The 27217-nt window shown below is 48.1% G+C and overlaps 2 protein-coding genes across 4 annotated transcripts in view; one reads left to right on the forward strand and one right to left on the reverse strand.

Moving 5' to 3' along the window:
• Positions 1–287: 287 nt before the first annotated feature.
• On the forward strand, positions 288–24778 carry TNIP2 (TNFAIP3 interacting protein 2). 3 transcript variants are annotated; one of them, XM_064488679.1, is made up of 6 exons: positions 288–606; positions 12671–12958; positions 21456–21548; positions 22029–22295; positions 22460–22575; positions 24037–24239. In XM_064488679.1, exons 1-6 carry the CDS (start codon positions 328–330, stop codon positions 24095–24097), a joined length of 1104 nt encoding a protein of 367 aa, XP_064344749.1. In that variant the 5' UTR covers positions 288–327; the 3' UTR covers positions 24098–24239. The 3 variants fall into 3 exon arrangements, with proteins under 3 accessions (XP_064344749.1, XP_031294518.2, XP_064344744.1); XM_031438658.2 differs by having other exon boundaries at positions 289–606; positions 22460–22579; positions 24037–24778; XM_064488674.1 differs by having other exon boundaries at positions 289–606; positions 21459–21548; positions 22460–22579; positions 24037–24778.
• FAM193A (family with sequence similarity 193 member A) overlaps positions 24694–27217 on the reverse strand; it is a 147112-nt gene continuing 144588 nt past the window's right edge. The window contains exon 21 of the mRNA XM_064488653.1: positions 24694–25774. Coding sequence (XP_064344723.1) covers positions 25755–25774 — 20 coding nt within the window. The 3' untranslated portion in view covers positions 24694–25754. The remainder of the gene's footprint in view (positions 25775–27217) is intronic.

A 27217-nucleotide genomic window follows, 5' to 3' on the forward strand; every position in this document is an offset into this window, starting at 1 on the left:
ACCAGGACAGGGACCAGGATCTCGGAAGTGGGCGGGCCTGGGGTGGGGCGGGGCTGGCCGCTCGGCGGTGGGCGGGGCCAGGGTCTCCACGGGGCGGAAACCGGCTCTCTGCGGTGGGCGGGGCCGGAATGGGGTCGGGCCCTGGCCGCTGGGAGGTGGGTGGGGCCGGGATCTCGGAAGTGGGCGGGCCTGGGATCTCCGCGGAGCCGAGCCGGCTTTCCGCGGTGGGCGGGGCGGGCCGGGAAAAGTTCCCGGAAGGCGGGCCCCGCGTCCGGACCCGGTGCGGAAGTTGCCGGCGCCGCGCGCCCTCGGGCCAGGCCCGCAGCCATGTCGTCGGGGGACGCGGGGTCCGGGGGGCGGGAGGGGGCCCCGCGCACGGCTGCCGCGCTCTGCGGCCTGTACCACGAGGCCGGGCAGCGGCTGAGGCGCCTGCAGGACCAGCTGGCCGCCCGAGACGCCCTCATAGCGCGCCTCCGCGCCCGTCTGGCCGCGCTCGAGGGGGACGCGGCGCCGTCGCTCGTGGACGCGCTGCTGGAGCAGGTGGCGCGCTTCCGGGAGCAGCTCCGGCAGCGGGAAGGCAGCGCCGCGGAGGCCGCGCTGCGCCAGGTGCGGGGGCCGCGCGAGCCGCGCTTCCTCGGCGCGCGGGGCGGCGTGTGCCCGCGTCGCCCCTGGCGGGTGTCTGCGCCCGAGTTGAGTTTGAGGGCGTGTGCCGGGGAGCGCGCGTCCGGGCTGGGCTCCGCGCGGCGCGCGCCGTGGGAGGGCTCGCGGCTGCGCGTCCGCGTCGGGGTCCGAGGGCGGCGGAGGGCTGGGCCGCCTGTTTGAGCTCTGCGGCGGGGGTGCTTGTGCTGGCCGGGGCGGCGTTCCTTGTGCGGCCGCAGCGGTGGGTGCTGCCGAGCCCGGCCTGAGGGTTGCGTGTCGAGTCGATTCTGAGGGGCAAGAGCCCGCTAGTGTCTGCGGGGTGTGGACGTGTAGGCTCGCGGGCTGCGTGCCTGCGTCAGGTTCCGAGGGGTGTGTGCGCCTGCGGTGGGCCTGAGCGGGGTGCGACCGCGGAGCGTTCTTGGCGGGGTGTGCGTCTGTGTGCGCGCGTCGGCCCTGAGGGGTGTGTCTGTGCGCTGGGCCCTGAGGGCTGCGTGTGCCCGTGCGGGGGTGGGGCTTGTTTGCCGCCGCTGCTCCCGAGGCTGCACCTGCCCGTCCGGGCTCCGAAGGCCGCGTGTGTCCGTGCTGCCCCCAGGGGGTGCGCCCCGGCGCGCGGCTCGGGAAGGGGCGTGTGCCCGTCCCGGTTCTTGGGGTTGGTGGGCCTCTGCTGAGGCTAAGGGTCTTACCAGGTCGCGTGTGGGTCGCCGTGGGTGCGTCACTCAGGTTTCTGAGGGAGCTGCTCGTGTGTGGGATCTGAGGGCTGTGTCTGTCTGCGTTCAGTTGTGAGGGAGGCGCGTGGGTCTGAGTGTGGGTTCTGAAAGGTGCGTGTCTGTGCTGACTCTGGGTGTGTTTACCCCTGTTGGGTCTGCGGGGTGTGCGTGTCCCTGTAGAGCCCGGGGATGCAGAGTCTGGCGGGTTCTGAAGGGTGCGTTTCCCCAGGTGCATGTGTTGGTTCCGAGGGTTCCGTGCTCACTTCAGTTCTGAGCGCTGTGTGCCCGAGGGTTGTGTGTGCCATGTTGGTTCACAGGGGCATGTGTTCCTGCGGGTTGTGGGGTGTCTGTGTGTGCGTATTGGTGTCTGAGGGGTGTGTGTGTTTTGACTAGGGTCTGTAGGTTGTGGGTCTGTGTTGGTTCTGAAGGTGTGTCCATGTTGGTTCTGATAGGTGTGTGTTTGTTCACAGTGGGTCTGAGGGATGTGTGTCTCTGGGTTGGGTTGATGAGCGTGTGCCTGTGTTGAGTCTGAGGGTACTTCGCACATACTGAATCTGAGGTTTATGTGTCTGTGTTGGGTTGAGGAAAGTGTGCCCGTGTTGGCTCTGAGGAGTGGAGTCCTTGTGGGTTCATGCTGTCTCTGCAGTTTTGCTTAATATCATGTCAGTGTGTTCTTACCCGCATCATTTTAAATGCCTTCAGAAGCCAGATGGCTCCCTCACTCCAGCTCTTTCCCTCTTCCTGGGAAAGGTGATTATAACTCATCAGGGCAGAAGGAAGTCACCTGGTCTACACCACTGCTCTTAGTGCAGAGTGGCGATCAGAGCACATCGTACCCAGAGCAGCACTCTACTTGCAGTCTGGTAGCAGCTGGTTCTCAGCTGACATGTGTCCCCAGTATCCCTTGGCCCCACAGCCTCTAACCAGAACCCAGAGAGAATTCTGACACATGCTACAACACGGATGAACCTTAAGGACATTATGTTAAGTCACAAAAAGACAAATGCTGTATTATTCCATTTATAGGAATAATCTAGAATAGTCCAAATCACAGAGACAGAAGGTAAAATGGTGGTTGCTAGAGAAGGGGCAGGGCAGAGTGGGGAGATGGGGAGTAGTTGTTTAATGGGTATAGTTTCAGTCATACAAGATCAAGAGAGGTACAGAGATAGATGGTAAAAACAAACAAAAAAAACAAAAACACAATACACACACACAAGGAGCCTCATGCAGCCTACTATAAAGGGTGTATACTATTCCACTCATTAGAGAGCATGGCAGAACAAGGAAAGAAAAGCTGCAAGCTGATGTATCAGGGCGAGGCAGGACCCGTGAAGCTAGTACCCAGGGCAGGGATAAGATGGGGTTGATGTATGTATTACATTGGTCAATTTCCTTTCCTTTCTCCCTTCCTTCCTTCCTTCCTGTCTTTCATTTTTTTGATGAAATATGTTTGTGGTCTTAACCACAGAATAATGTATTACCTAAATCTATGTGTAACAAATCTGGTGAAAAATTATCTTATTGGAAAAATTTAATGATATCATTTTGTTCATTTTGAGGGATTAATCCCGAGTCCTAGATAGAAAACAAACATCAAACACATAATTATGCTTCATGTCCCCCCAAAGACTTCATTCTCATGCCATTACTGTTTACTAAATATTTATCAGGAATTGTCTGATTGTCTTCAGGTATTATAAGTGAGACCCTAACGATAAAGTTACCTATGTCAAGACCATGATCAGTTTGCAACATGTAGAAAGTAGAACTAAAGTGCAAATGGAAATAATTCATATATATATATATGGCATAATCTCTTGCACATAGTTGATGCCCAGATGTGAATGTCATCTGTAATTGCCACTTAGGTCTTTATTTACTGAGCTTGCATTTACTGAGCATTTAATATATGGGAGTGGACTATGTATAAGCAGGCATCATGGGTTATGTTTTTCTATTTTTCCCAAAACTAAGTATAGTACATTCATTTCACAAAAATGTTTACAGTATCAGAGTTGTGCCAGTAGTAGTGTTAATCTGTAGCAGTGTTAATTCAGTATAATTATAGTGAAGAGTGTTTAGAGAATAAAATAGGAAGTGGCTGTAAAATTAGATTGGGCCAAATTATGATGGCTTTACTACGTTATAAAGTTGTTAATTGCACATTCTGTTAACCACTAGGCTAGATGATCAAAGATGATCAATTGCCAATTCTTGCCCTCAAATTGTGGAATCAAACATGCATATAAATGCTCACTCCTTTAAGCAAGTTGTAAAAGTGATGGAGGGATGTGTAGTGGGGAAGTACTGAACATAGTTTAAATAGGAAACTAAGCTAACCTAAGTTTCCAAACCAGAACACTGGTATTATAGTGTCAATAGCTTTTTTTTTTCCTTTGGGTATAATTGACATACTAGTTTTTCAGGAGTGCAACATAATGATTTAATATTTGTATATATTATGAAATGACTATCACAGTAAGTCTAGTTAACATCCACTAATCAATTTTTGTATGTTTCATCATCCTTGCATTCCACAAAAAAAAAAATCCCACTTGGTCATGGTGTATAATCCTTTTAATATGTGCTGAATTTTGTCTACTACTATTTTGTTGAGAATTTTTGCATCAGTGTACATAAGGGATGTTGGTCTGTAATTCTGTTTAGTGTCTTTGTCTGGCTTTGATATTAGGGTAATGCTGGCCTCATAGAATGAGTTAGGAAGTGTTCTCTCCTCTTCAGTTTTTCTGAAAAGCTTAGGAAAGATTGGTATTAATTCTTTAAATGTTTGATGGAATTCACCCATGATGCCATCAGTTCTAGAGCTTTTTTTTGTTGGGAGATTTTTGATTACTGATTCAATCTCCTTACTAGTTAGAGATCTATTCAGTTTTTCTATTTCTCTGTGATTTGGTCTTGGTAGGTGTTGTGTTTCTGAGAATTTGTTTCATCTAGATTATCCAATTTGCTGGTGTACAATTGTTCATAGTATTCTTTTTATAACACTTTTTATTTTTGTAGAATTGGTAGTAGTGGGTCTATTTGTATTTCTGATTTCAGTAATTTGAGTATTCTGTCTTTCCTTTCATAGTCTACCTAGCTAGAGGTTTATCAATTTTGCTGATCTTTTTGAAGAACCAATTTTTGGTTTCATTGATTTCTGTAGTAATTTTTCTGTTCTTTTTCATTTATGTCTGCTCTGATACTTATTTTTCCTTCCTTCTGCTAGCCTTGGGTTAGGTTGTTCTTGTTTCTCATTCTTTAAGTTGGAAGTTAAGTTGTTGATTGGAGATCTTTCTTATTTTTTAACGTGTTTATAGCTATAGATTTTCTCCTTAACATTGCTTTCACTGGATCCTGTAAGTTTTGGTACATTTTTCACTTTTCTCTTAAGTATTTTCTAATTACCTTGTGATTTCATTTATCTCTTAAGTATTTTCTAATTACCTTGTGATTTCTTTGATCCTTTGGTTAAAGAGTATGTTTTTAAATTTCCACAATTTTGTGAATTTTCCAGTTTTACTTCTGTTGTTGATTTCTGACTTCATCCTGTTATAGTTGGAGGAAATACTTTGTATGATGTTGACCTTTTAAAATCTGTTGAGACTTACTCTGTAACCTAACATATGGTCTATCCTGGAAAATGTTCCATGTACACTTGAGAAGAATGTGTATGTTGTTGGATAGAGTATTCTGTACATGTCTGTTAGATCTAGTTGATTAATTGTGTTGTTCAGGTCCTCTATTTCCTTACTTATAGTCTGTTTGGTTGTTCTATCTATAATAGTGAGGTTTTGAAGTCTCCAGCTATTATTGTAGGGTTGTCTCTTTCTCCCTTCAATTCTGTCAGTTTTTGCTTCATATATTTTGCTGGTCTGTTATCAGGTGCATCAGTGTTTATAATTGTTATATTTTCTTGATATATTAAATACATCAATATATAATGTGTAATATATTCTTTGTTTCTTGTAACTTTTTTTGAATTAACCTTTTTTGAATTAAAGTTTATTTTGTCTGATATTAATATAGCTCCTCCTGTTCTCTTTTGGTTATTAGTTGCATGGAATATGTCTTTCATCCTTTTACTTTGAATCTATATATGTCTTTGGATCTAAAGTGAGTCTGTTGTTAGACAGCATATGGTTGAATCATATGCTTTTATCCATTCTGCCAATCTCTGTCTTTTAATTGGAGATTTTAATCTATTGACATTTAAAGTAGTTACTGATAAGGATGAAATACTTACGTTATTTTGCTATCTGTTTTCTGTATGCCTTATACCATTTTTTTATTCCTTATTTTCTGCTTTACTGTCTTTTGTGTTTGGTTTTTTATATGAAATATTTGAATTCTTTTCTCATTTCCTTTTCTGTATATTCTGTACCTGTTTGTGTGTGTGTGTGATTACCGTGGGAATTACATCTAACATCCTAAAGTTACAGCACTAATTTGAATTTATGCCAGCTTAACTTCAATAACATACAGCCCTGAACCATCCCTACCCCTTTTGGTTGTTGATGTTAATTCACAGAATTAAATCTTCATATATTGTGTGCCCTCAAATATAAACTAATCTTTTAAATGTATTAGTCTCCTAAATCATGTGGGAAATAACAGGTGGAACTACAAACCAAAATTACAATAATACCAACTTTTAGACTAGTAATTTTTGAAAAGTATTTTAGCCTCATATCATGTAGAAAAGAAAAAAAATTGAGTTATAAAATGTTGTTGCAGTGATTCCAGCTTTTATCATTGGCCATGCCTTTACCTTTATTGGCATCTTCATTTCCTCATGTAGCTTTGAGGTGTGGTCCTTTGAGTTAGTGTCATTTCATTTCACCCTACAGGACTCCCCTGAGTGCTTCTTGTACGGCAGGTCCGGTGGTAACAAACTCTCTCAGCTTTTGTTTATCTGGGAATGCCTTACTTTCTCCCTCACTTTAAAGGACAGTTCTGTCTTCTTGGTTGACAGTTTTTTTTCTTTAAACACTTTGAATGTATGGGCCCACTGCCTTCTGGCCTCCAGAGTGTCTGATGAGGCTGCTGATAATCCTGTTAAGGATCCCTTGTCTGTGACCTGTTGCTCCTCTTGCTTTTTTCAAGATTCCTCTTTTCATCTTTGGCTTTCTGAAGTTTGATTATTATGTGTCTTGGTATTGGTCTTTTGGGATTCCTCTTAGAGTTTATTGAGCTTCTTGGATGTTTATTCTCATGTCTTTCATCTAATTTGGAAGTTTTCAGCCATTGTTTCTTCAAATACTCTTTCTGCCCCTTTCTCTCTTCTCCTCAGGCTCCCGCAGCGCGTGTGTCGCTCTTCTTGATGGTGTCCCAAGGGTCCCTTAGGCTCTATTTACTCTTCTTCAATCTTTTTTTTATTCTTTCTCTTTAGCCTTGATAATTTCCATTGTCCTATCTTCATGTTTGCTGACTCTTCTGCCTGAACAAATCTGCCTTTGAATCTCTTCAGTGAATGTTTCAATTTCAGTTATTGTACTTTTCAGCTCCAGAATTTCTTTTTGTTTTTTTTCTAGGTTTTCTACCTCTTTATTCATATTTCTATTTTATTCATATATTGCTTTCTGACTTTCTCCACATCTTCTTTTAGTTCTTTGAGTGTCTTTAAGATGGTTGTTTTAATGTCTTTGTCTAGAAGATCTAGCAGAAGTTCTTTTCAAGGGGCATTGTCTGTTAATTTATTTTTCCCTGTGAATGGGCCATATTTTTCTGTGTCTTTGAATGCCCTGTGCTTTTTTTTTAAGATTAAAAACTGGACATTTGTAATAATGTGGTATTTCTGGAAATCAGATTACCCTTCTTCCCCATGATTTGCTATTTTTTTTATTATTGTTTTTGTTTTTCTTTGGTTCTTGTAGGTTTTCTCTGTACCAGGGATCAGTCTAAGGCATAACTTAAGGTTTCTCAGGTCTTTTCTGAGCCTGCACCTTTCCCTGGGAATGTGTGATCACTTTTGAATTTTCCCCTTTTGTGTAGTTCTTTGAATGTCCTAGTCTTTAGTGTCTGGCTCCCAAAAGGGGAAGAAGAAAAATGAAAGGGGGAAGAAAAGGGCACTAGGTTTTTAAATCCCTTGGAAGTCACTTCAGCTGGAGAGGGAGGGTCTTACTACAGTAGGAGGAGGTGCCACAAGTCTGTCTGCCTGTTTGCACCTCTGTAATCAGAAGCAGCAAAAAGCAATCAGAGCACAGATACCCAGTATTTGGAGAACAGGGTCTTTTTTGCCCACCTGGGCTCCTGCAAGCTGTATGCAGGCTGCTCCAGAAACAGGTGCATGGCCTCCAGTGGCACGGCTGTGGGTGGGATGGGTAGCTGCTACTGTACTAAGAGCTGAAATTGACAGATTTATTGTCCGAGTCCTCCTATGGAGGTAGCAAGTCTTCAGGACTCCAGAGTTCCAAAATAGCTGCAGTAGACAGATCCTGCCAGTGAACTGTTTTTTAGGTGGGGAGACAGATTCCTGGTGCTGCCTCCTCTGTCCTGTTCTCAGAATCTTCCAGGCCATGTTTGGATTTGTCCTTACCTATTTGCCTGATCCCCTACTGGACTCTTACAGTGCTTGGTGCTTGTGGTAAAGGCTCAGTGAATTGGCCTTCCGTAAAATCCACGTTTGCTCCTGTCCTCTCACGGTCCCATCAGCTGCTGGTTACAGGGATAGCCATGGGTGGGGCTGTAACCTGCGTGTGGGCACCCACTGAGGGCTGCCCAGGAGAGACAGAGAAATGGGACTGTCCTGGCTTGGACAGTGTCTCCTCCTAATTCCTCTCCACCTGGAGACTGTGACTGTGACGTTGTTGGGAAGTAGGGTCATTGCAGGTGTAATAAGTTAAAATGAGATCATACTGGATTAGGGTGGACCTAACAAGACAGCCAAGTGAAGATGGAGGCAGAGACTGGAGGGACGCATCCCCAGGCAGAGGAGCAGAGGCCACCACCAGAAGCTGGATAGACAAGGAAGCCCCTGGAATGCACATGGCCCACTAATACCGCATTTTGGACCTCTGGCCTCCAGAACTATGAGAGGATAAGCTTCTGTTGTTTCAGGTTACCCTGTCTGTGGACTTTGTCATGGCCAAGCAGATTAATAAAGGGACGAGGGCCAAGAGGCTGTGCCTCTTGTTTTAAAGGCCAGTCCACCAGACTACTACAAGAATTCCTGACACTTCTGTGTCTGAGAGTGGAGCCATGGGACTTCTAGGTCCCAGCAACGGGCTGTCCCAGGGGACATCAGCCATTTGCTGACTTCGTGCATCACGGCGGTGTGTTTAAGCCAGGATTCTGGGACAGGCCTCGCTGTGTGGCACCAGTGCCTGTGTTCTGTATCCTCAGAGCTGTTACTGATTGGACAGTGGCACTTAGTCAGACGAGCCATATGCGTCTCTCCCACTTCAGAGCAAGCAGCAAGCGTCTAGAGCCTGGGGGCCTGAGGGAGCCTGGGGCCTCTCGCACTGTGCGGGGAGGACAGGTCAGGCAGCCCTCTGTGGGGGTCGCCCGTCTGTGCAGCGTGTGACCTCCCCGTGGTCTTACCTGTTTCTCCAGCTCTGGCAGGTTCCCAGCAGCGAGGGAAAAAGCAGCCCCAAGGAAGGTGTATGTTGTCACCTGGCTAGTCTCCATGAGAGCCAGGTTATTTCTAAACTGATGTTTCAAAGAGGATTTTGAAGACAAAAAATAAGGCCAGTGAGTCCTTCAGGTTCAACCAAGCTCACCCCTCAAGTCAGCCTTGTGTTTGGGAGTTTTCCACGTCTGTGTGGTAAACAGTTTGAGCAGAGGGCCCTGCTCATTGTATTACCCGGTCTTATTCCCAGACATTGATCGGGCATCCACACGGGGCCCGGGCTAGTGCCCATGGCTGGGGTGTGGGGACGAGAGAGAGCGTGTCCTTGGGGAGCTCCCTGAGCCGGGAGGTGCTGCTCTGTTGCTTATTTTACTGTCTCCATTTGACCAGCAAGGAAAGATGCTTAGAAATCTGGTGCTGCCTGAAGTCCTCCAGCCTCAGAGAAGATGTGAGGGAGCTGTGGTAGGTGGGAGCAGTGAGGCTGGAGTGGCCGGTACTGCTGCCTCCTTGCCCGGTCACTCCAGAAGCTCCCTGGGCCCCATGAGCCTCAGTTTGCCCGCCTGTGGAATGGGAGATGACGGAAGCTGTCTCATAGGAGGCGTGGAGGCTGCACAGCTGGAGCAGAGTAGGGGCCTAGAGAGCACCTGCTGTTGCTGCTGTCACCGTGGGTGTCACAGGGGCTTAGGAGTTTGTTAACTTTATGGTTCCATGGGAGACTAGCCTTCACTGGTATTGTCTATAGACTTTCTATCTGTGCTTGTATTATCTGTGTTTGTGTGTATACTGATAGCGGTTTTGTATGAATAGCATGTATTTATGCTGAATGCATTTCAGCGTCAGGTGGGGACAGGATAGACATTTCTCTGTTGTGCTGCTGAAATCACGGCTTTTCATTCGAGTAACTTTAGAGTGTAACGAGGTGCCCTCTCATTGCAGAACTCTCGGTGCGCCGTTGGTGTTTATACCACGCTGTGGAGGATAGCTAGGTCTAGCTTGGGAGAATGTGACAAGAAAGGCCCATGCTCTCGGACACTTCCATCCCACCAGGAGTGACAGGGCAGCACTGGAGCTGTGATGCTGGTGGAGAGAAGCAACCCAGGTGCGGGGTGGGCCGTGGCTGGCCTGGCGTCAGGGACACTGTGGAGGGAGGGGCTCTAGCTGCACTGTCCACAGAGTAAGAATGTGGGACAGGGCCTGAAACAGCTGATCATGCCTTCAAAACTGGTCAGAGTTTAAAGAAAACAAACAAATCCAAGACCAAGAAACAGGCCTGGGTTTTTTTTTAGGTTCAGAAGTGATCAGCAGTGAGAACCTGAGCTTCTATTGGGATTTAGCATTCTTTTTCCTGTTTATAGTGTTTTACATTAAGGCATAGTTGGTTCTCACTTGTGTAAATAAATGCCCCATCGCACTCACCCAGACCAAGTGACTTGGCACCAGCTGGCAGCCCACAGCTGTGTGGACGGGCTCAGAAGGCCATGGGTAGTGGCCCCCAACGCCCCCTTCCCAGTCCTGCAGGTTCAGCGTGGTGCTGAAGGGCCGTCTGCTGGGAGGAGGTGCCGACTGGCCGGCTTTCAGAGAAAGGCCTCTATTTCTCTTTCAGTCCAGAAAGGCATGGACTCTACTCAGGGCTGAGGTCGTCAGGGCCATGAGATGGAAAACTAAGGTGTTGACTGTACAAGAATGGGTCTCACCAGGCTGAGCGACAGGTACCGCTGAGATTGTGACTCCTGTGAAGTCAGAGGGCAGTGAGATGTGAAGGAGTGATGTGGCACCTCTGGGCAAAAATCGCAGTTTCTGGGCTCATTGCCAGTGAGCTGTTCCCTTTTACACTTTGTCACACCCGCCGTCACCAGTTCTGCTAATTCTGCACTTGCCAGGGCCTGACCCCTCACCGTCTTCCCAAGCCTCTGCTCTGTCCTCTTTTGAGTCCCTGCTGTGGAATGCAGATCTAGAACAGCCTCTCCTTCTAAGCCTTCACCAAGAGAGCCAGCCGAGCACCCTAAGTGGAGGTTTTCTTCTTTTCTGTCTTTTTGTTCACTTCTGGAGTGAAGTCCAAGGAAAACAGGAAGGGGAAGACTCAAAAATTCCCTGTCGGAGAGAGGGCAAGGTTTCCAGCATGTTCCCTGGGTTATCTGGCTGGAGCGGTGTGGTCACGTGCGCTTCTCCGCGGAGGAGGTTACACAGATGCACCAGCTGTTTGGGTGGAGGAGCTGGGGGCAGCCCTTGCCTTGTGGATGTGGTGTGGGACCCAGGTCTGGCTGTGTGCCCGAGTTCCACCAGTTATTTCTTAACCCCGGTCTTAAAGCAATCCCAGCCCTGCGACCTCTGGACATTTGTCCCATGGCCCTATTTGCATGAGTACGAGGAAGCGGCCGCCTGTCGGAAGCTCCAGGCTGTGGTTAAAGTGTAAGGCAGGTCCTGTGCTGCTGTGGAATAAGGTTTATTACGAAGGAGGGAAGAAGTAGGTGAAGAACGGTGTTGTAGGTCCATTTGTATAAAAATACACGTGTTATAGAAGCTTATAAACGCTCCAGAAAGATGCTTGGCCAAATAGTGAATAGTTGCCTCTAGAGGGTGAAGCTGGGGGCCAAGGGGCTGGTGGGAAAAAAGGAATTTAAGTTTCCATTTTATTTCCTTCTGTTTGTTTGAATTTTTTGTAACCATGCACACATTTTTGTTTTTGTTTTAAAGCAGTTAAGAGAATAATGTTCAGGGTTCCATTAGTAATCTGGCCCCGTATTTCGTTCCACTGTGGTATGAAGGTTCTGGGTTCCTGGTGTCACCCCTCCTTGCGCGGAGCCCAGACCCTTCTCTTAACCGCCTCCTCCCTGGGGAGCTCAGGCTCGTCCTGACTTTGCTGAAGCTGTTTCTTCCTTCGTAGGGAGGACTGGCTTATCCTGCTTTACCTCCCTCATGTACTGTTTATGCTGGAAAGTTCTTTGAAAATGGGAAAGCACAAAGTTAAGGCTGGGTTTAAAGGAAATTGTAATTTCTAGGACTTCTTAAAAAAATTAATTGGGGTCAGGAATACCAGTTTCCTAGAGCCTCTGTAACAAAGGGCCTTAAGCTGAGTGGCCTAAAACAGCAGGAATTTAATCCTTCAGCATTTTGGAGGCCAGAAACCCGAAATCAAGGTGTTGTCAGCAGAGCTGCACTCCCTCTGAGGCTCGGGGTGGTGCTGGTGGGCCCCTTCTTTTCCTCTTTCAGCTTCTGGTGGCCGCCGGCATCCTTGGTGTTCTTCGGCTTGTGGACACGTCACTCTGGTCCCTGCCTCTGTCATCACGTGGCCTTCTCTGTGCTGTGTCCAAATTTCCTTCTTATAAGGACACTAGTCATTGGATTAGGGTCCATTCTAATACAGTTGGACTTCATTTTAACTGATTGTATCTTCAAAGACTGTATTTCTAAATAAAACACATTCCCAGGTACCGGGGGTTAGGACGTGGGCATAACATTTGGGGAGTGGAGTTTCTACCCTCCTATTACGGGGCGTTTGGAATTGCCACACTTAGTAATTTGATGATGTAAAATCTAAAATTACGAATTTGCTCATGGAAAGAGAATTTTAGACGGTGTTTCAGATAGATTATAGGCTGAAATCCCCGAGGTTAATTATTAGATCAGAAGCCAGCCCCCAGGTGAGCGTGTGTGTTAGCTGCTGATGGGTGCCTTTCTTTTGCTTTATGAACATTTATTTCTGACATTGCTCTTTTTAATCAAATAAACTCTGCTTTTAAATTCTGCCTAGGAAATCGAGCGACTTTCTGAGCAACTAGAAGAAAAAGAGAGGGAGACACAGCAGCTGATGAACCAGCCAGAGTGTGAGCGAGAGAGGGAAGTGGCCCTGCTGAGGAGAAGCGTGGAGGAGAAGGAACGGGCCCGGGCCGCCAGCGACATTCTGTGCCGCTCCTTGGCGGATGAGACCCATCAGCTGCGAAGAACTCTGGCTGCTACTGCCCACATGTGCCAGCATCTGGCCAAGTGTCTGGATGAACGCCAGCGCGCACAGGGGGACGCGGGAGAGAGGAGCCCTGAGGTAGGCCGTGGTGGAAGCAAACTGCAGTGAAGACCTGGGTGTGGCGGGAGGCCTTGCCTTGCACTTTGGGACCCCTGGGCTGTCACGGAGGTCAGGGCACCCAGAGCCCACTTGTGTTCTTGATAGTGAGGGTCAGCTGTTGGGGCAAAGCCTGCCCACCCAGGGATTTCTTCTAGAATGGCGGAATGTGCAGAGGTGACAGGAAAGCAGATGGCTTGTGTCACCAGCTGCCCCACCCAGACCCGTAGCTGATCCTGGGCCCAGGTGGGAAGACGCAGCTGAGGACGACGCAGGCAGACTGGGGCAGGAGGGGCTGTGCTGAGTGTGGGGGGGGGGCAGGTGGGGAGACCACAGACTGAGGCGCGGGGTGGTGCCTCCAGGTGCTGCCCAGGCAGGGGCTGAGCCCCAAGCGTCTTGAGATCTGTGAGCACCAGACATCGGGGGCACCACGTGTCTGAGCAGAGCAGGGCTGGCGTAGCTGGGGCTCTGCCACGGGGCTGACACTGGCATCTCTGCAGCTGGCGCTTGGGTACGTCCTCGCAGCAGCACGGCCTGCCGCTGTCGGGCGACCTGGTCATCCTCATCAGTGACATGAGGACAGAGAGCCCCTCCATGCATCTGTGACCCCTGGCCAGGTGCTGCGCAGGGGCAGGGGACAGTGGGGCCAGGTGTCAGGTGGGCCTCCACCACAGGTTGGATCTGGGCTGTGGCTTGTGTGGGGGCTGGTGGGGGAGGGGACAGTGTGGGTTTCAACGTCAGGAATCCCATTCCTGAGAAACCAGGGGCTCCTGGGCGGCAGGGTGGCGAGAACAACTGGGCTGAGGCCACCTTCCCTGCCTATCTTCTTCCACCCGACCCCAGCCTGTGCCCGTGGGACAGACAGGGAGACAGGCATGTGGTGCACTCCCCTCCCAGGCTACCCTCCTGCAGGTCCTTTCCAGGCAGTTCTCTGAGGCTACGCCAGGGTTGACACAGAAATGTCCTCTGCGACGTCGGGGGCGGATGGGCCACCCAGCCCGTTAGCAGCAGCTTTGCTGGGGAGCCCGCTGGGGAGAACCTTGGTCTGAGAACCACCTGTCTCAGCTGGGTGGATTCCACGAAAAGGGAACCTCAGAAAGAACATAGCATATTTCAGAAACCAAAGTGCTTTCTGGGAGGAGGCGGTGTTCTTGTCCGATTTTGAGTCACTGTGTCATTTCCCTCTGCAGATTTGAAAGCAGTCACACGTCACGGCTGGCCTGGGCAGGCTTGGGGCCGGAGGCTCTTAGTAGTCTCCAAATCAGCGTCACTTCTCAGCCCTGGGCTGGCTGAGTCACCCGGGGTTTCCCGGGGCCTGCTGGGTAGGATGTGTAGTTCCTTTGTCATTAGAGGGGAATTCTCAAAAATAATGTCACCAACGTACAGCCCACTGTACTGTTAAATGCACTGAATTTCTAGGGTTCAGATGGACTTTTCAGAAGATCTTGGGTTAGTTCTGCCCACCAGATAGGGTTGGTTTGGCTTGCGGCTTTCTAGGCTGAATCCCCGGCCCTGTGTGAGGCACAGGTCAGAATTGCTGAATTTGACCCTGATGGTCTGCAGCTTGATGGAGTCGTGGGTTCAGAGGGAGTGAGCTGGGTCCACGGCCAGGCCTGCTCCTGGCGGTTTTGTGGCCCTGTGTTGGGATGTTCTCTGGTGTATAATGGGATTAGGCTTCTGCCCGCCTGCCCCCTCTGAGGATGGAAGATCTCAGGTGATGGGAAGACTGTGTGGCCTGGCCCCAGTGTAGTGTGGGCTGGGCCAGGGCGAGGGCGATGACCCCTCCCTCTTACTTTCAGGAAGCTGCAGGTCCTTTCCTGTCTCCATCTTACTTCTCTGTGGAATGAACGGCTGCCATCTGCCACGTTGCAGTGCCTGTCTGCCACCTCGATGTCCAGTTGTGACTTCCACCTCTCTTGCTGCAGCACGTGACAGTCATGTTTGCTGACTCGCTGTCTGGTCTTTGTCCCTTTCTTTTTTTAGCTCTCTTTATTCTTTTTCATTATAGGGACTACAAGCCATTGAATATAGTTCCCTGCTATACAGTAGGGCTTTATTGTTCATCTATTCTGTACACAGTAGTTTGTATCTGCCAATCCCAAACTCCCAATTTGTCCCTCCCTCCCCCTTTTCTCCCCTGGTAATCCTAGGTTTGTTTTCTATGTCTGTGAGACCCTCTCTTTTGTAAATAAGTTCATTTGTGTAATTTTTTTTAAAGATTCTACATATAAGTGATATCATATGACATTTGTCTTTCTTTGACTTACTTCACTTAGTATGATAATTTCTAGGTCCATCCATGTTGCTGCAAGTGGCATTCTCTCATCCCTTTTTATGGCTGAGTAGTGTTCTATTGTATATATACCACAACTTCTTTATCCAGTCATCTGTCGATAGATATTTAGGTGGCTTCCATGTCTTGGCTACTGTAAATAGTGCTGCTGTGAACACTGGAGTGCATGTATCTTTTTGAATTAGTGTTTTCTCTGGATATTTGCCCAAGGGTGTGATTGCTGGATCATAGGGTAACTTTATTTTTAGTTTTTAAAGAAACCTCCATACTGTCCTCCATAGTGTTTGCATCAACTTACATTCCCACCAGCAGTGTAGGAGGGTTCCTTTTTCTCCACACCCTCTCCAGCATTTATTATTTGTAGACTTTTTGATGGTGGCCATTCTGACTGGTATGAGGTGGTACCTCATTGCAGTTTTGATTTGCATTTCTCGAATAATGATGTCGAGCATCTTTTCATGTGCCTGTTGGCCATCTGCATGTCTTCTTTGGAGAAATGTCTATTTAAATCTTCTGCCCATTTTTTGATTGGGTTTTTGTCTTTTTGATATTGAGCTGTGTGAGGTGCTTATATATTTTGGAAATTAATCCCTTGTCAGTCACATAGTTTGCAAATATTTTCTCCTATTCCATAGGTTTCTTTTTGTTTTGTTTATGGTTTCCTTTGCTGTGCAAAAGCTTTTAAGTTTAATTAGGTCCCACTTGTTTATTTTTGTTTTTATTTCCATTATTTTAGAAGGCACGTCCAAAAAAAATATTGCTGAGATATATTTCAAAGAGTGTTCTGCCTATGTTTTCCTTAGGAGTTTTATAGTATCCAATTTTACATTTAGTTCTTTAATCCATTTTGATCTATTTTTGTATATGCTGTTAGAGAATGTTCTAATTTTATTCTTTTACATGTAGCTGTCCAAGTTTCCCAGCACCACTTTTTGAAGAGACTGTCTTTTCTCCAACATATATTCTTGCCTCCTTTGTCACAGATTAATTAACCATAAGTGTGTGGGTTTATTTCTGGACTCTCAGTCCTGTTCCACTGATGTATACGTCTGTTTTGGTGCTAGTACCATGCTGTTTGATTACTGTAGCTTTGTAGTATAGTCTGAAGTCAGGGAGCCTAACTCCCCTGGTTCCATTCTTCTTTCTCAAGATTGTTTTGGCTATTCAGGGTCTTTTGTGTTTCTATACAAATTTAACAGTTTTTTGTTCCAGTTCTGTGAAAAATGCCCTTGGTAGTTTGATAGGGATTGCACTGAATCTGTAGATTGCCTTGGGTAGTATGGATATTTTAACAATATTGATTCTTCTAATCCAGGAACATGGTATTATCTTTCCATCCATTTGTGTTGTCTTCAGTTTCTCTCATCAGTGTCTTACAGTTTTTGTAGTACAGATCTTTTGCCTCCCTAGGTGGGTTTATTCCTGGGTATTTTATTCATTTTGATGCAGTAGTAAATAGGATTGCTTCCTTAATTTCTCTTTCTGATATTTCATTGTTGGTGTATGGAAATGCAGCAGATTTCTGTGTATTAATTTTGTATCCTGCAACTTTACCAAATGCATCAATGAGCTCTGGTAGTTTTCTGGTAGCATCTGTAGGATTTTCTGTGTAGGATTTCTCATGTCATCAGCAAACAGTGCCAGTTTTACTACCTCTTTTCTGGTTTGGATTCCTTTTCTTTCTTTTTCTTCTCTGATTGCAGTGGCTAGGACGTCAAAGACTATGTTGAGTAAAGGTGGTGAGAGAGGCATCCTTGTCTTGTTCCTGATCTTAGAGGAGATATTTTCAGTTCTTCACCGTTGAGTATGATGTTCGTTGTGGGTTTGTCATATGTGGCGTTTATTATGATGAGGTGTGCTCCCTTTATGCCCATTTTCTGGACAGTTTTTTATTATAAATGGGTGCTAAGTATTATCAAAAGCTTTTTCTGCATCTATTGAGATGATTATATGGTTTTTATTCTTCAATTTGTTAATGTGGTATATCACATTGATTGATTTGCGGATATTGAAAAATCCTTGCATGCCGGGAATAAATCCCACTTATAGTATATGATTCTTTTAATATATTGTTGGAGTCAGTTTGCTAGTATTTTGTTGAGGATTTTTGCATCTATGTTCATCAGTGATACTGGCCTATAATTTTCCTTTTTTGTGATATCTTTGTCTGGTTTTGGTATCAGGGTGATGCTGGCCTCATAGAATGAGTTTGAAAGTGTTCCTTCCTCTGCAGATTTTTAGAATAGTTTCAGAAGGACAGGTGTTATTGACTCTTCTCTAAATATTTGGTAGAATTCGCCTGTGCCATCTCATCCTGTCATTCATTTGATAGGAGTTTTTAAATTACTGATTCAATTTCAGTACTGGTAATTGGTCTGTTCATATTTTCTATTTCTTCCTGGTTTAGTCTTGGGAGATCGTATCTTTCTAAGAATTTGCCCATCTCTTCTAGGTTTTCCATTTTCTTGGGTATAGTTGCTGATAATTGTCTCTTATGGTCCTTTGTATTTCTGTGGTGGCAGTTGTAATTTTTTTTTTTTTTCATTTATGGTTTTATTGGTTTGGGTCTTCTCTCTTTTTCTTGATGACTCTGGCTAAAGGTTTATCAATTTTGTTTATTGTTTCAAAGAACCAGCTTTTAGTTTCATTCATCATTCCTATGCATTTATTTATTTATTTAAGTCTCTATTTCATTTATTTCTGTTCTGATCTTTATGGTTTCTTCTGTTCTATTAACTTTGGGTTTTGTTCTTTCTTTAGTTGCTTTAGGTGTAAGGTTAGGTTGTTTGAGATTTTTCTTATTTCCTGAGATAAGCTTGCATCACGATAAACTCCCCTCTTAGAACTGCTGTTGCTGCATCCCATAGGTTTTGGATTTTCATTTTCGTTTGTCACTATGTCTTTGATTTCCTCTTTGATTTCTTCAGCGATCCATTGGTTGTTCAGTAGCATATTGTTTAGCCTCCACATGTTTGTGTTTTTTTGCAGGTTTTTTTTGCTAGTTGATTTCTAGTCTCATAACATTGTGGTCAGAAAAGATGCTTGATATGATTTCAGTTTTCTTAAGTTTACCAAGGCTTGCTTTGTGGCCCAACATGTGATCTATCTAGAGAATGTTCCTTGTGCCCTAGAGAAGAATATGTATTCTGCTGCTTTAGGATAGAATGCTCTATAAATATTAAGTCCATCTGGTCTAGTGTGTCATTTAGGGCCTGTATTTTCTTATTAATTTTCTGTCTGGATGATTTGTCCATTGATGTAAGTGGGGTATTAAGGTCCCCCAGTATTACTGTGTTACTGTCAATTTCTCATTTTATGTCTGTTAACAGCTGCCGTATATACTGAAGTGCTCCTATGTCAGGTGCATATATATTTACAATTGTTATATCTTCTTCTTGGATTGATTCCTTGATCATTATGTAGTGTCCTTCATCTCTTGTAACAGTGTTTATTTTAAAGTCTATTTTGTATGATACAAGTATTGCTACTTCAGCTTTCTTTTGGTTTATGTTTGCACAGAATACCTTTTTCTATCCCCTCACTTTCAGTCTGTATGTGTCTCTAGATCTGAAGTGGGTCTCTTGTAGACAGCATATATATGGATCTTGTTTTTGTATCCATTCAGCCAGTCTCTTTGTTTTGGTTGGAGTGTTTAATCCATTTACATTTAAGGTAATTATCAACATATGTTCTTAATGACATTTTGTTAATTGTTTTGCATTTGTTTTTGTAGGTCTTTTTTTCCTTTCCTTTTTTGTTCTCTTGTGATTTGATGACTGTCTTTAGTGTTATGTCTGGAGCCCTCTTTCCTTTTTGTGTGTATCTACTATAGAGTTTTGGTTTGTGGATACCATGAGGTATTTGCGTAGCAGTCTGTATATATACATGCTTGTTTTAAGTTGCTGATCTCTTCATTTTAAATGCATTACAAATAGTGTGTTCATACTTTCCTCCCCTCACAATGACTGGCTTTGATATTATATTTTACATCGAGTTGTTTTGTGTATCCCTTAACTGCTTCTTGTAAATACAGATGATTGTACTCTTTTTGTCTTTTAACTTCCCTATTAGTTTGTATGTGGATGATTTCCTTTGTTTACCGTATGTTTGCCTTTACTGCTGAGCTTTTCCATTTAGTAATTTTCTTGTTTCTAGTTGTGGTCTTGCCTTTTCCACCTAGAGAAGTTCCTTTAGCATTTGTTGTAAAGCTGGTTTGGTGGTGCTGAATTCTTTGAGCTTTTGCTTGTCTGTAAAGCTTTTGATTTCTCCCTGGAATCTGAACGAGAGCCTTGCTGGATAGAGTATTCTTGGTTGTAGGTTTTTCCTTTCATCATTTTAAATATATCTTGCCACTCCCTTCTGGCCTGCAGAGTTTCTGCTGAAAAATCAGCTGATAACCTTATGGAAGTTCCCTTGTATGTTATTTGTTGCTTTTCTCTTGCTAATTTTAATATTTTCTCCTTATCTTTTAATTTTTTGTCAGTCTGATTACCATGTGCCTTGGTGTGCTCCTCTTTGGATTAATCCTGTGTAAGACTCTCTACACGTCCTGGACTTGGCTGTTTCCTTTCCCAGGTTAGGGACGTTTTCAGCTATTATCTCTTCAAATATTTTCTCAGGCCCTTTCCTCTCTCTCCCCTCCCTCTGGGACCCCTACAATGTGAGTATTAGTGCACTTGATATTGTCCTAGAGTTCTCTTAAACTGTCCTCATTTCTTTTCATTCTTTTTCTTTTTTCTGTTTTGTGGTGGTGACTTCCACTGCTCTGTCTTCCGGCTCACTCATCTGTTCTTCTGCCTCATTTATTCTACTGTTGATTCCTTCTAGTGTGTTTTTTCATTTCAGGTATGACAGTCTTCAGGTCTCTTTGGTGGTTCTTTATATTTTCTAACTCCTTGTTAAAAACTTCTAACTTCTTGCTCTGTGCGTCCATTCTTCCCCTGAGTTCGTGGACCGTCCTCGTGATCATTACTCTGAACTCCTTCTTGGGTGGATTTGCCCATCTCCACGTCACTTAGTTCTACGGGGGTGGCATCTTGTTCTTTCGTCTGGAACACACTCCTCTGCCACCTCACTTTGTCTAAATTTCTATTTGTATTTTTATCACCTGATGGGTTAAGTACATTTCTTGACCTTGGAGAAGTGGCCCTCTGTAGGGGACGTCCTATGCGTCCCAGCAGTACACTCTGCCCTCTTGTCACCTGAGGGCCAGGAAGCCGGCTGATGCCAGGGTAGGGGTCTGCCCTGCATTTGCAGATTCGGTTTTGCAGGCTGTGGGGTCACAGTTTTCTTACTTCTGGTGTCTGCCCCCTGGTGGATGAGGCTGGACTAGAGGCTTGTGCAGGCTTCTTGGTGGCAGGGGCCAGTGCCTGCCCACTGGTGGGCAGAGCTGGGTCCTGGTCCTTTGGTGGGCAGGGCTGTGTCCAGGGCTGTGCCTTGAGGTGGCTGTGGGCCCAGGAAGTCTTTAGGCAGCCTGTCTGCTGACGGGTGGGGCTGTGTTCCCGCCTGGTTAGCTGTTTGGCCTGAGGCTTCCCAGCACTTAAGCCCACAGGCTGTTGGGTGCGGCAGGTCTTGGTGCTAATGACCCAAGCAAGATGTCAGCCAATGAACACTCCCTGATCTGTCCACCGCCAGCTTTTACATCCCCAGGGTGAGCATCAGCTGCCCCCCACCTCCTCAGGAGACCCTCCAAGACCAGCAGCCAGGCCTGGCCCAGGCTCTTATGCATCACTGCTTTGGCCCTTGACCCTGGTCCGTGTGAGGCTGTGTGCTCTTTCAGAGCACACTCTGTCTCCTCCAGTCCTGTGGTGCTCCTGCAAGTAAGCCCCGCTGGCCGTCAAAGCCAGATGCTCGGGGGGCCTGCCGGAGCCCTGGGCTGGAGCAGCTGGTACGGAGCTGAGAGCTCTCGGTGCCGTGGGAGGACCTCCACAGTGCCATTATTCCCCAGCTGCAGTCGCCCACCCAGGGGTGTGGGACCCGATCATATCGTGAGCGCACCTCTCCTTCCACCCGCTTTGGTTCCCGCTTTATGTCTCCAGTTGTAGAAGAGTTTTTTTTGGTAGGTTCCATCTTTTTTAGTGATGGTTGTCCAGCAGTCAGTTGTGGTTTTATTGTATTTGTGAGAGGAGTTGAGCTCAAGTTCCTTCTCCTCCACTAGCTTGACAAGATCTTTGTCCCTTCCTTAAGCAGCCGAAGTGTGCAGGTGGGGATGCCTCTGTCCACGCTGTTGTTGAGAAGTTACGGGAAGAAAATCGACTGTTAAAGCAGAAAGTGACTCACGTGAGTGTCTGTAATACTTAACACGGGAAGAGCCTCCCCGTATGAACCGCAGGTGCGGGCCCTCTCCTCGGCTGTGCCAGGGTTCCCGCTGCCCTCGGGCCAACTTGGCTGATACACATAGTCCCCAGAGATCCGATTTTTGCTAAAAGGATGCACACAACACGCCTGGCCATCCTCCACCCCTCCATGATAGTTCACATGTTGATAAATGAGGTACAAGAATTACCATCAAGGATAGCCTTTAAGGCAGAAAAATTGCTGCAGGTTTACTTCTGCTTAAGGTGGTTGCTGGTGGCCATCGTCACCGTGTCTCAGGTTTGTCTGGCGGTCTCAGTGGCCCCTCTGCACAGAGCAAAGGCAACTTTAATTTAAAGGGAAAACTCACCCAGCTCATTATTGCTAATAAATAGCCCCGGGGTGAGCACTGGCTTAGAGCAAATGTCTCAGCCGCCTTCACCAGGAGCTTGTCGGCCTCTTCAGGTGGAAGACCTCAATGCCAAGTGGCAGCGCTACGACGCCAGCAGGGACGAGTACGTGAGGGGCCTCCATGCGCAGCTGCAGGGGCTGCAGGCCCCCCACGAGCCTGAGACACCCTCTCCGCCCGAGCTGATGAGGAAGGAGATCTCCCGGCTCAACAGACAGTTGGAGGAGAAAATAAACGACTGTGCAGAAGTGAAGCAGGAGCTGGCGGCCGCGAGGCGGGTGCGGGATGCTGCGCTGGAGCGCGTGCAGATGCTGGAGCAGCAGGTGCCGCCCCTTGGGCTCGGGAGCCCCGCCGTGAGATCGCCCCGTGTCGGGCAGTCTGAGCCGAGGTCTGGGAGGCGCTGGGAGGCTGGAGAAGTCTGGCGGGGACTTTTCCTTCCTTGAGCAGAAACAGCAGCGTGGTGACAGCTAAGTGTGTCTCCTCTCAGATTCTCGCGTACAAGGATGACTTCACATCAGAGAGGGCCGATCGGGAGCGGGCTCAAAGCAGGATTGAGGAGCTGGAGGAACAGCTGGCCTCCCTGCAGCCCCGGGCGTCCTGGAGGCAGGTAGAGCAGGCGGCGCGTCTCCTCCCGCCCAGACTGAGCGCTTCTTTTCTTTTCCTTTCGTGAACTTCAAGCTCTTCTGCGTGTGTCTGCCCAGACCCTGCTTCCCCACTCTGGGCAGAGCCTCCTTGCCCGGGGCTTGGACTTGGTGGTGGAACCTGTCCACTTCTCCCCATGTTTGTTTGTAGATGGGGTTGGCATGATGTCATGTGACAGCAGAGGTGGCTGGCCTGGTGCATGTCCTGCACCCAGAGGGCATGTCCTGAGCTCAGGCTCCCTCCTGGGAGCTTCCCGCATGCGTGTCTTCTTCTCGCTCTGAGGCAGGGACCCCAGTCACACTGTCACGCAGGTGTGGACACAGAGGCCCCAGGTGTCTGATAACGAGCCCCTGGGCATGGAGATCGGCCTTGCAGGCCGGTGGGCCCTGCACCTCACTTTGGGCTCAGTGCTGTCCCCACCAGGGGGCTGCTTCTCAGGACGCCTGGCCTGAGTGGGAACTGGAGGTTTCTCCCTGCAGAACCTGCTACCCACATGCCTCCTCTCCTCCCTGGATCTGCTTGGCGTGCTGCAGAAATCTCACGAGAGCTTTGTTTCTTTAGCTGCTCAGAGTACCGAATACATATTCTGTCCTGGAGCAAACCTTGGGCCCCCCAAAGAGCGTCTGTCCTGACACAGACGGGACGGTGGCGGTGGCCCTGGGGACCTGTGCACCCCGGTGGGGTGGGGATACTGAGCTGTCCTTGGAGCTGTCCCTCCTGCTCAGTCTCAGGGCGGTAGGAGCTGCCTGCACTGCCCCGTCCAGCAAAACTGGTGGGCCTTGTTGGTGGCCACAGGAGTGACCAGAGCCTGCTGAGGACTAGGGCATTTGCACTAAGTGGCCTCTGTGTCCCTTTCAGCTGCAGCCTGTGCCCTCGGGCATTGGGTGCCCTTGCTTAGCCCCTGATGACACCCCATGGGCGGTGGAATTGAAGGTGTGAGCTGAGAGCCATGGCCCCAGGGAAGAACCAGACTCCCGTGTGGCACAGACACCAGGCCACCTGGAATGAGGTTCCCAAACAAGCAGTGATGAGCACTGGGGCCGCGGTGCTTCGTGACTGACGTCTGGGCGCGGGTGCCGGCTGGGCCAGAGGCACGTCCTGCTGTCTCTGGAGGCGCCTGGGCCCGCAGACGAGGGCAGTTTGCCGGGCTCTCTGTCCTGAGCTGTGCCTCCCACTCTCCATGGAGGCGTGTGGGGTGGGTCTCTCAGGCTGATGGGTCCACACACTTCCACCCACTCAGGCCTAACCCTCATGAGCACAGGCAGGAGCTCTGTGGCTCCTCAGTCGTTCACTAAGCATGTCCTTGTTTGGGCTGCGGCACCACGCCAGGGAAGGTGCCAGTCCCACTCGGCGACGGATATGTCTGCTTGCTGGAGCCCAGGACCAGCCATGTAAGTGGACCCTTCCTTGCCTTTTTTCTAGGACTCTCGAGAGACAGGCTCCTGCTGGATTCACGCCGGGAGCAAAACGCCCAGGCGCTTAGACGCCGGTGCTTCGGAGCTGGCAGCACCTGGTGGCCGGAGGCCTGGGACAGGGTCCCAGCGGCGGGGACTCCCTGCGGAGCACGGGCACCCCGGAGCGAACCAGAGAGGCCAGGGGGACCTCCAGTGCCCTCACTGCCTGCAGTGCTTCAGCGATGAGCAGGGCGACGAGCTCTTCAGGCACGTGGCCGAGTGCTGCCAGTGAGGACCCCAGAACAGGCCGGAGGTGCTTTGGAGCCTTCACCTCGGCCCTCCTCGGCCAGAGGGAACTTCCGGTGGGGCTGGAGGCAGAGGGGAGGGTGTGAGCGTGTGTGCCTGGGAAGGCCCAGCTTCGCTTCTGATGTGGGGCTCGGTCTCCCAAGCCATCAGGCCAAGACCGTGACAGTCTGTGCAGGAACGCCCACAGGCCAGCACGCCAGCCCTGCCCAGCTGTGCCTGGGGGTGCTGCAGCTTGCTGGGAAGAGGTGGGCTGCCGTGGGGCCACGTGTGTGGTCCCCAGGGTGGAAGCCCCGCCCCCACCAGGAGGCGTGTGTAGCCCAGCACCGTGACGGCACGTCGGCCACCGCAGAGCCCTGTGTCTGCACTGAAAGACATTGCATTGCAGTGTTTGTTGTGTATCCGGAAGATACAACTCATTTATTTCACATTTACTTATTTTTATAATAAACGTACTTGCTACAGTGTCTGCTCTGAGACCATGTTGGGGGCTGGGTGCAGGGACCTGGCAGCATTTCCATCTGGGCAGGGGCTGGACCAGTGCGAGAAGAAACACTCCTACTGTTTGACACCTGCTGGTGCCCTCAAAAGAGGGTCGGTGGTGGGTCCAGTCACTTCGCCTCTGTGGTTGGCCTGCTTTAGCCCTGCCCAGGGTGTGAAGTTGCGGGCTGGAAACGAGGCGGGAGGAAGCAGCCTTGCAGGTGGCGGACTGCTCGCGGCGTCCCATGGGGTCAGGTTGCTGGGGCAGCTGTGTTGACGCAGTTAACCCTCACAGCCATTCCAAGAGGGAGGTACTGCTGTCATCTCAGCATGGGTGTGGATGATGAGGCACAGAGGGATAAGGTCACTTGCCCAAAGTCACACAGTAGCTAGGTGACAAAGCTGGCTCCCAAGCGCACGTTCGTCGCTGCACGGTCTGCACGTCCTGTGTGGAGTCAGCATGAAGGGCTAACGCTGGGAGCACCTGCTGCCTCGGCCTGCACCGCTCTCGCAGCCTTTCCGTTTACTCCAGCCTCCTCCAGCTGCAGTTCGGGTGTCCCCTCCTCTGTGGGATTCCCCGAGCACCCGTCTTGCCAGGAAACCAACTGGAAGCGATCAGGCTGTGTTGTGAGGTGCTATCACTGCCACAGAAAGCCTCCGTCTCACTGCCCTGAGGAGCTGGAGGAGTTTGCAGAACCCTCGGCACTGGAAATAGCTGGGAGCATCGGAGAGAAGGGAGCCGCAGGAAGGCCGCCCTCATATCCGTGGCCGGCCTCCAGTCGCGCAGGTTTGGAGTAAGACTGAAAATTCTGGGGCGAGAACAGCAGCTGGAAAGCAGGCCGAGCAGAGCAGGGCTCCCCACGGCTGCGCACTGCCGGGGGACGGCTCGAAGCCGAGTCCCGGGAGGTCAGAGTGGCTGCTAAACGCCTGGATTCTCCTCTCAGACCCTCAAAAGGCCGCATTTTAGGGGTAGAGTGGATATCCTGGGACAAAATGGAAACAGGCAACCAGCCAGTAATTCACTGCCCTGTTGGAACAAAATCTGGTTTTCTTCAGAAACAGGTAGTGGAATCCAGGACCTTACACCACATGAACTGCAAGTCCAGGGTACAGTTAAAAAAAAACCCAAAAAACTAGACGTAAGAAATGAAGGATGACGATGCAGACATACACGAGCTAACAAAATTCATACCCAGCAGACTGTACTACAAGAAGTAAGTATACAGTGGAAATATTTTAGGTTAAAGGGAAGTGATTCTATAGAAAGGCAAACGAAGGAAGAGCATGGGAATGGGCAGGTGTGCATGACTCGTGGCCGTTCCGGCAGTAACGTCTTGCGGGTTTAAAGCGTTGCAGACGTGGCTGCAAGAGCTTTCTAGGTGGGTGTGGGGAGTGTTTCATGAACTTACACAGTTATAAGGGTTTTGCACTGACTTACAGCAGACCGTAATGAATTAAGGAGACAATCTCTAGGGTAACCACTGAAATAATAATGAAACTACTGAATTAAAAAGCTAATAGAACAGAAAAATAATGTTTTTATTAATTCAAAGCAAGACAAGTTAGGAGAACTAAAGGAAGGAGGAAGAGGTGAGAGACAGAAGATAGTTGGCAAGACTGTAGCCTTAAACCCAGCTATGTCATAATTACATTAAAAGTAAACAGACCAAACATTCTGATTGAAGGACAATGATTGTCACACCAGACGAAAATATGTCTCACCTGTATGCTCATCGCAAAAGATACACTTTAAACGTGGGAACCCGACTGGAACAGATAGAAGAGGCACACCACACCCACGGTAAACAAGAACACGAGCATGAGCATCAGACAAAGTGGACTTTAAGTCAAAAAATACTACCCGAAGCAGAGCGGCACTGCATCATGATACAAGGGCAAGTGTGTCAGGAATACACAACATTCCTAACCTTGTGTAGAGGTAATAATACAAAGCAGAAGAACTGACAAATGTGTAACCATGGAGGCTTTAACGTACCTAGCTCAGTGACTGATACACAAGCAGGGGAAAAGCCAGGATACAGAAGATTTAACCAACACTATTAATCTACTTGGTCTGATTTCAAATTTAGAACATTACATCCAACAAAAGCTAACTATAATTTTTTTCAGGTATACACAGAATGCTTATTACCAAAAGAGAGAAGTTTGGTGAACCATAAAACAAGTCACAGCGTATTCCAAAAAACAGAATCACTGAATTTATGATCTCTGACTATAGTGAAATTAAACCATATCTCAATAACAGAAAGATAACTACTAAATTTCCAACATATTTCTAAACGGTCCATGGGAAAAATAATCACAACGGAGATTAGAAAATATTTTGAGCTGAATGAAAATAAAAATACAACTTGCTAAGAAGTATGGAACACAGCTAAAGAGATGATTAAGGGAAGTTTCATAGC

Source organism: Camelus dromedarius, chromosome 1 (genome assembly GCF_036321535.1).
Source record: "Camelus dromedarius isolate mCamDro1 chromosome 1, mCamDro1.pat, whole genome shotgun sequence".
Classification (NCBI taxonomy): domain Eukaryota; kingdom Metazoa; phylum Chordata; class Mammalia; order Artiodactyla; family Camelidae; genus Camelus; species Camelus dromedarius.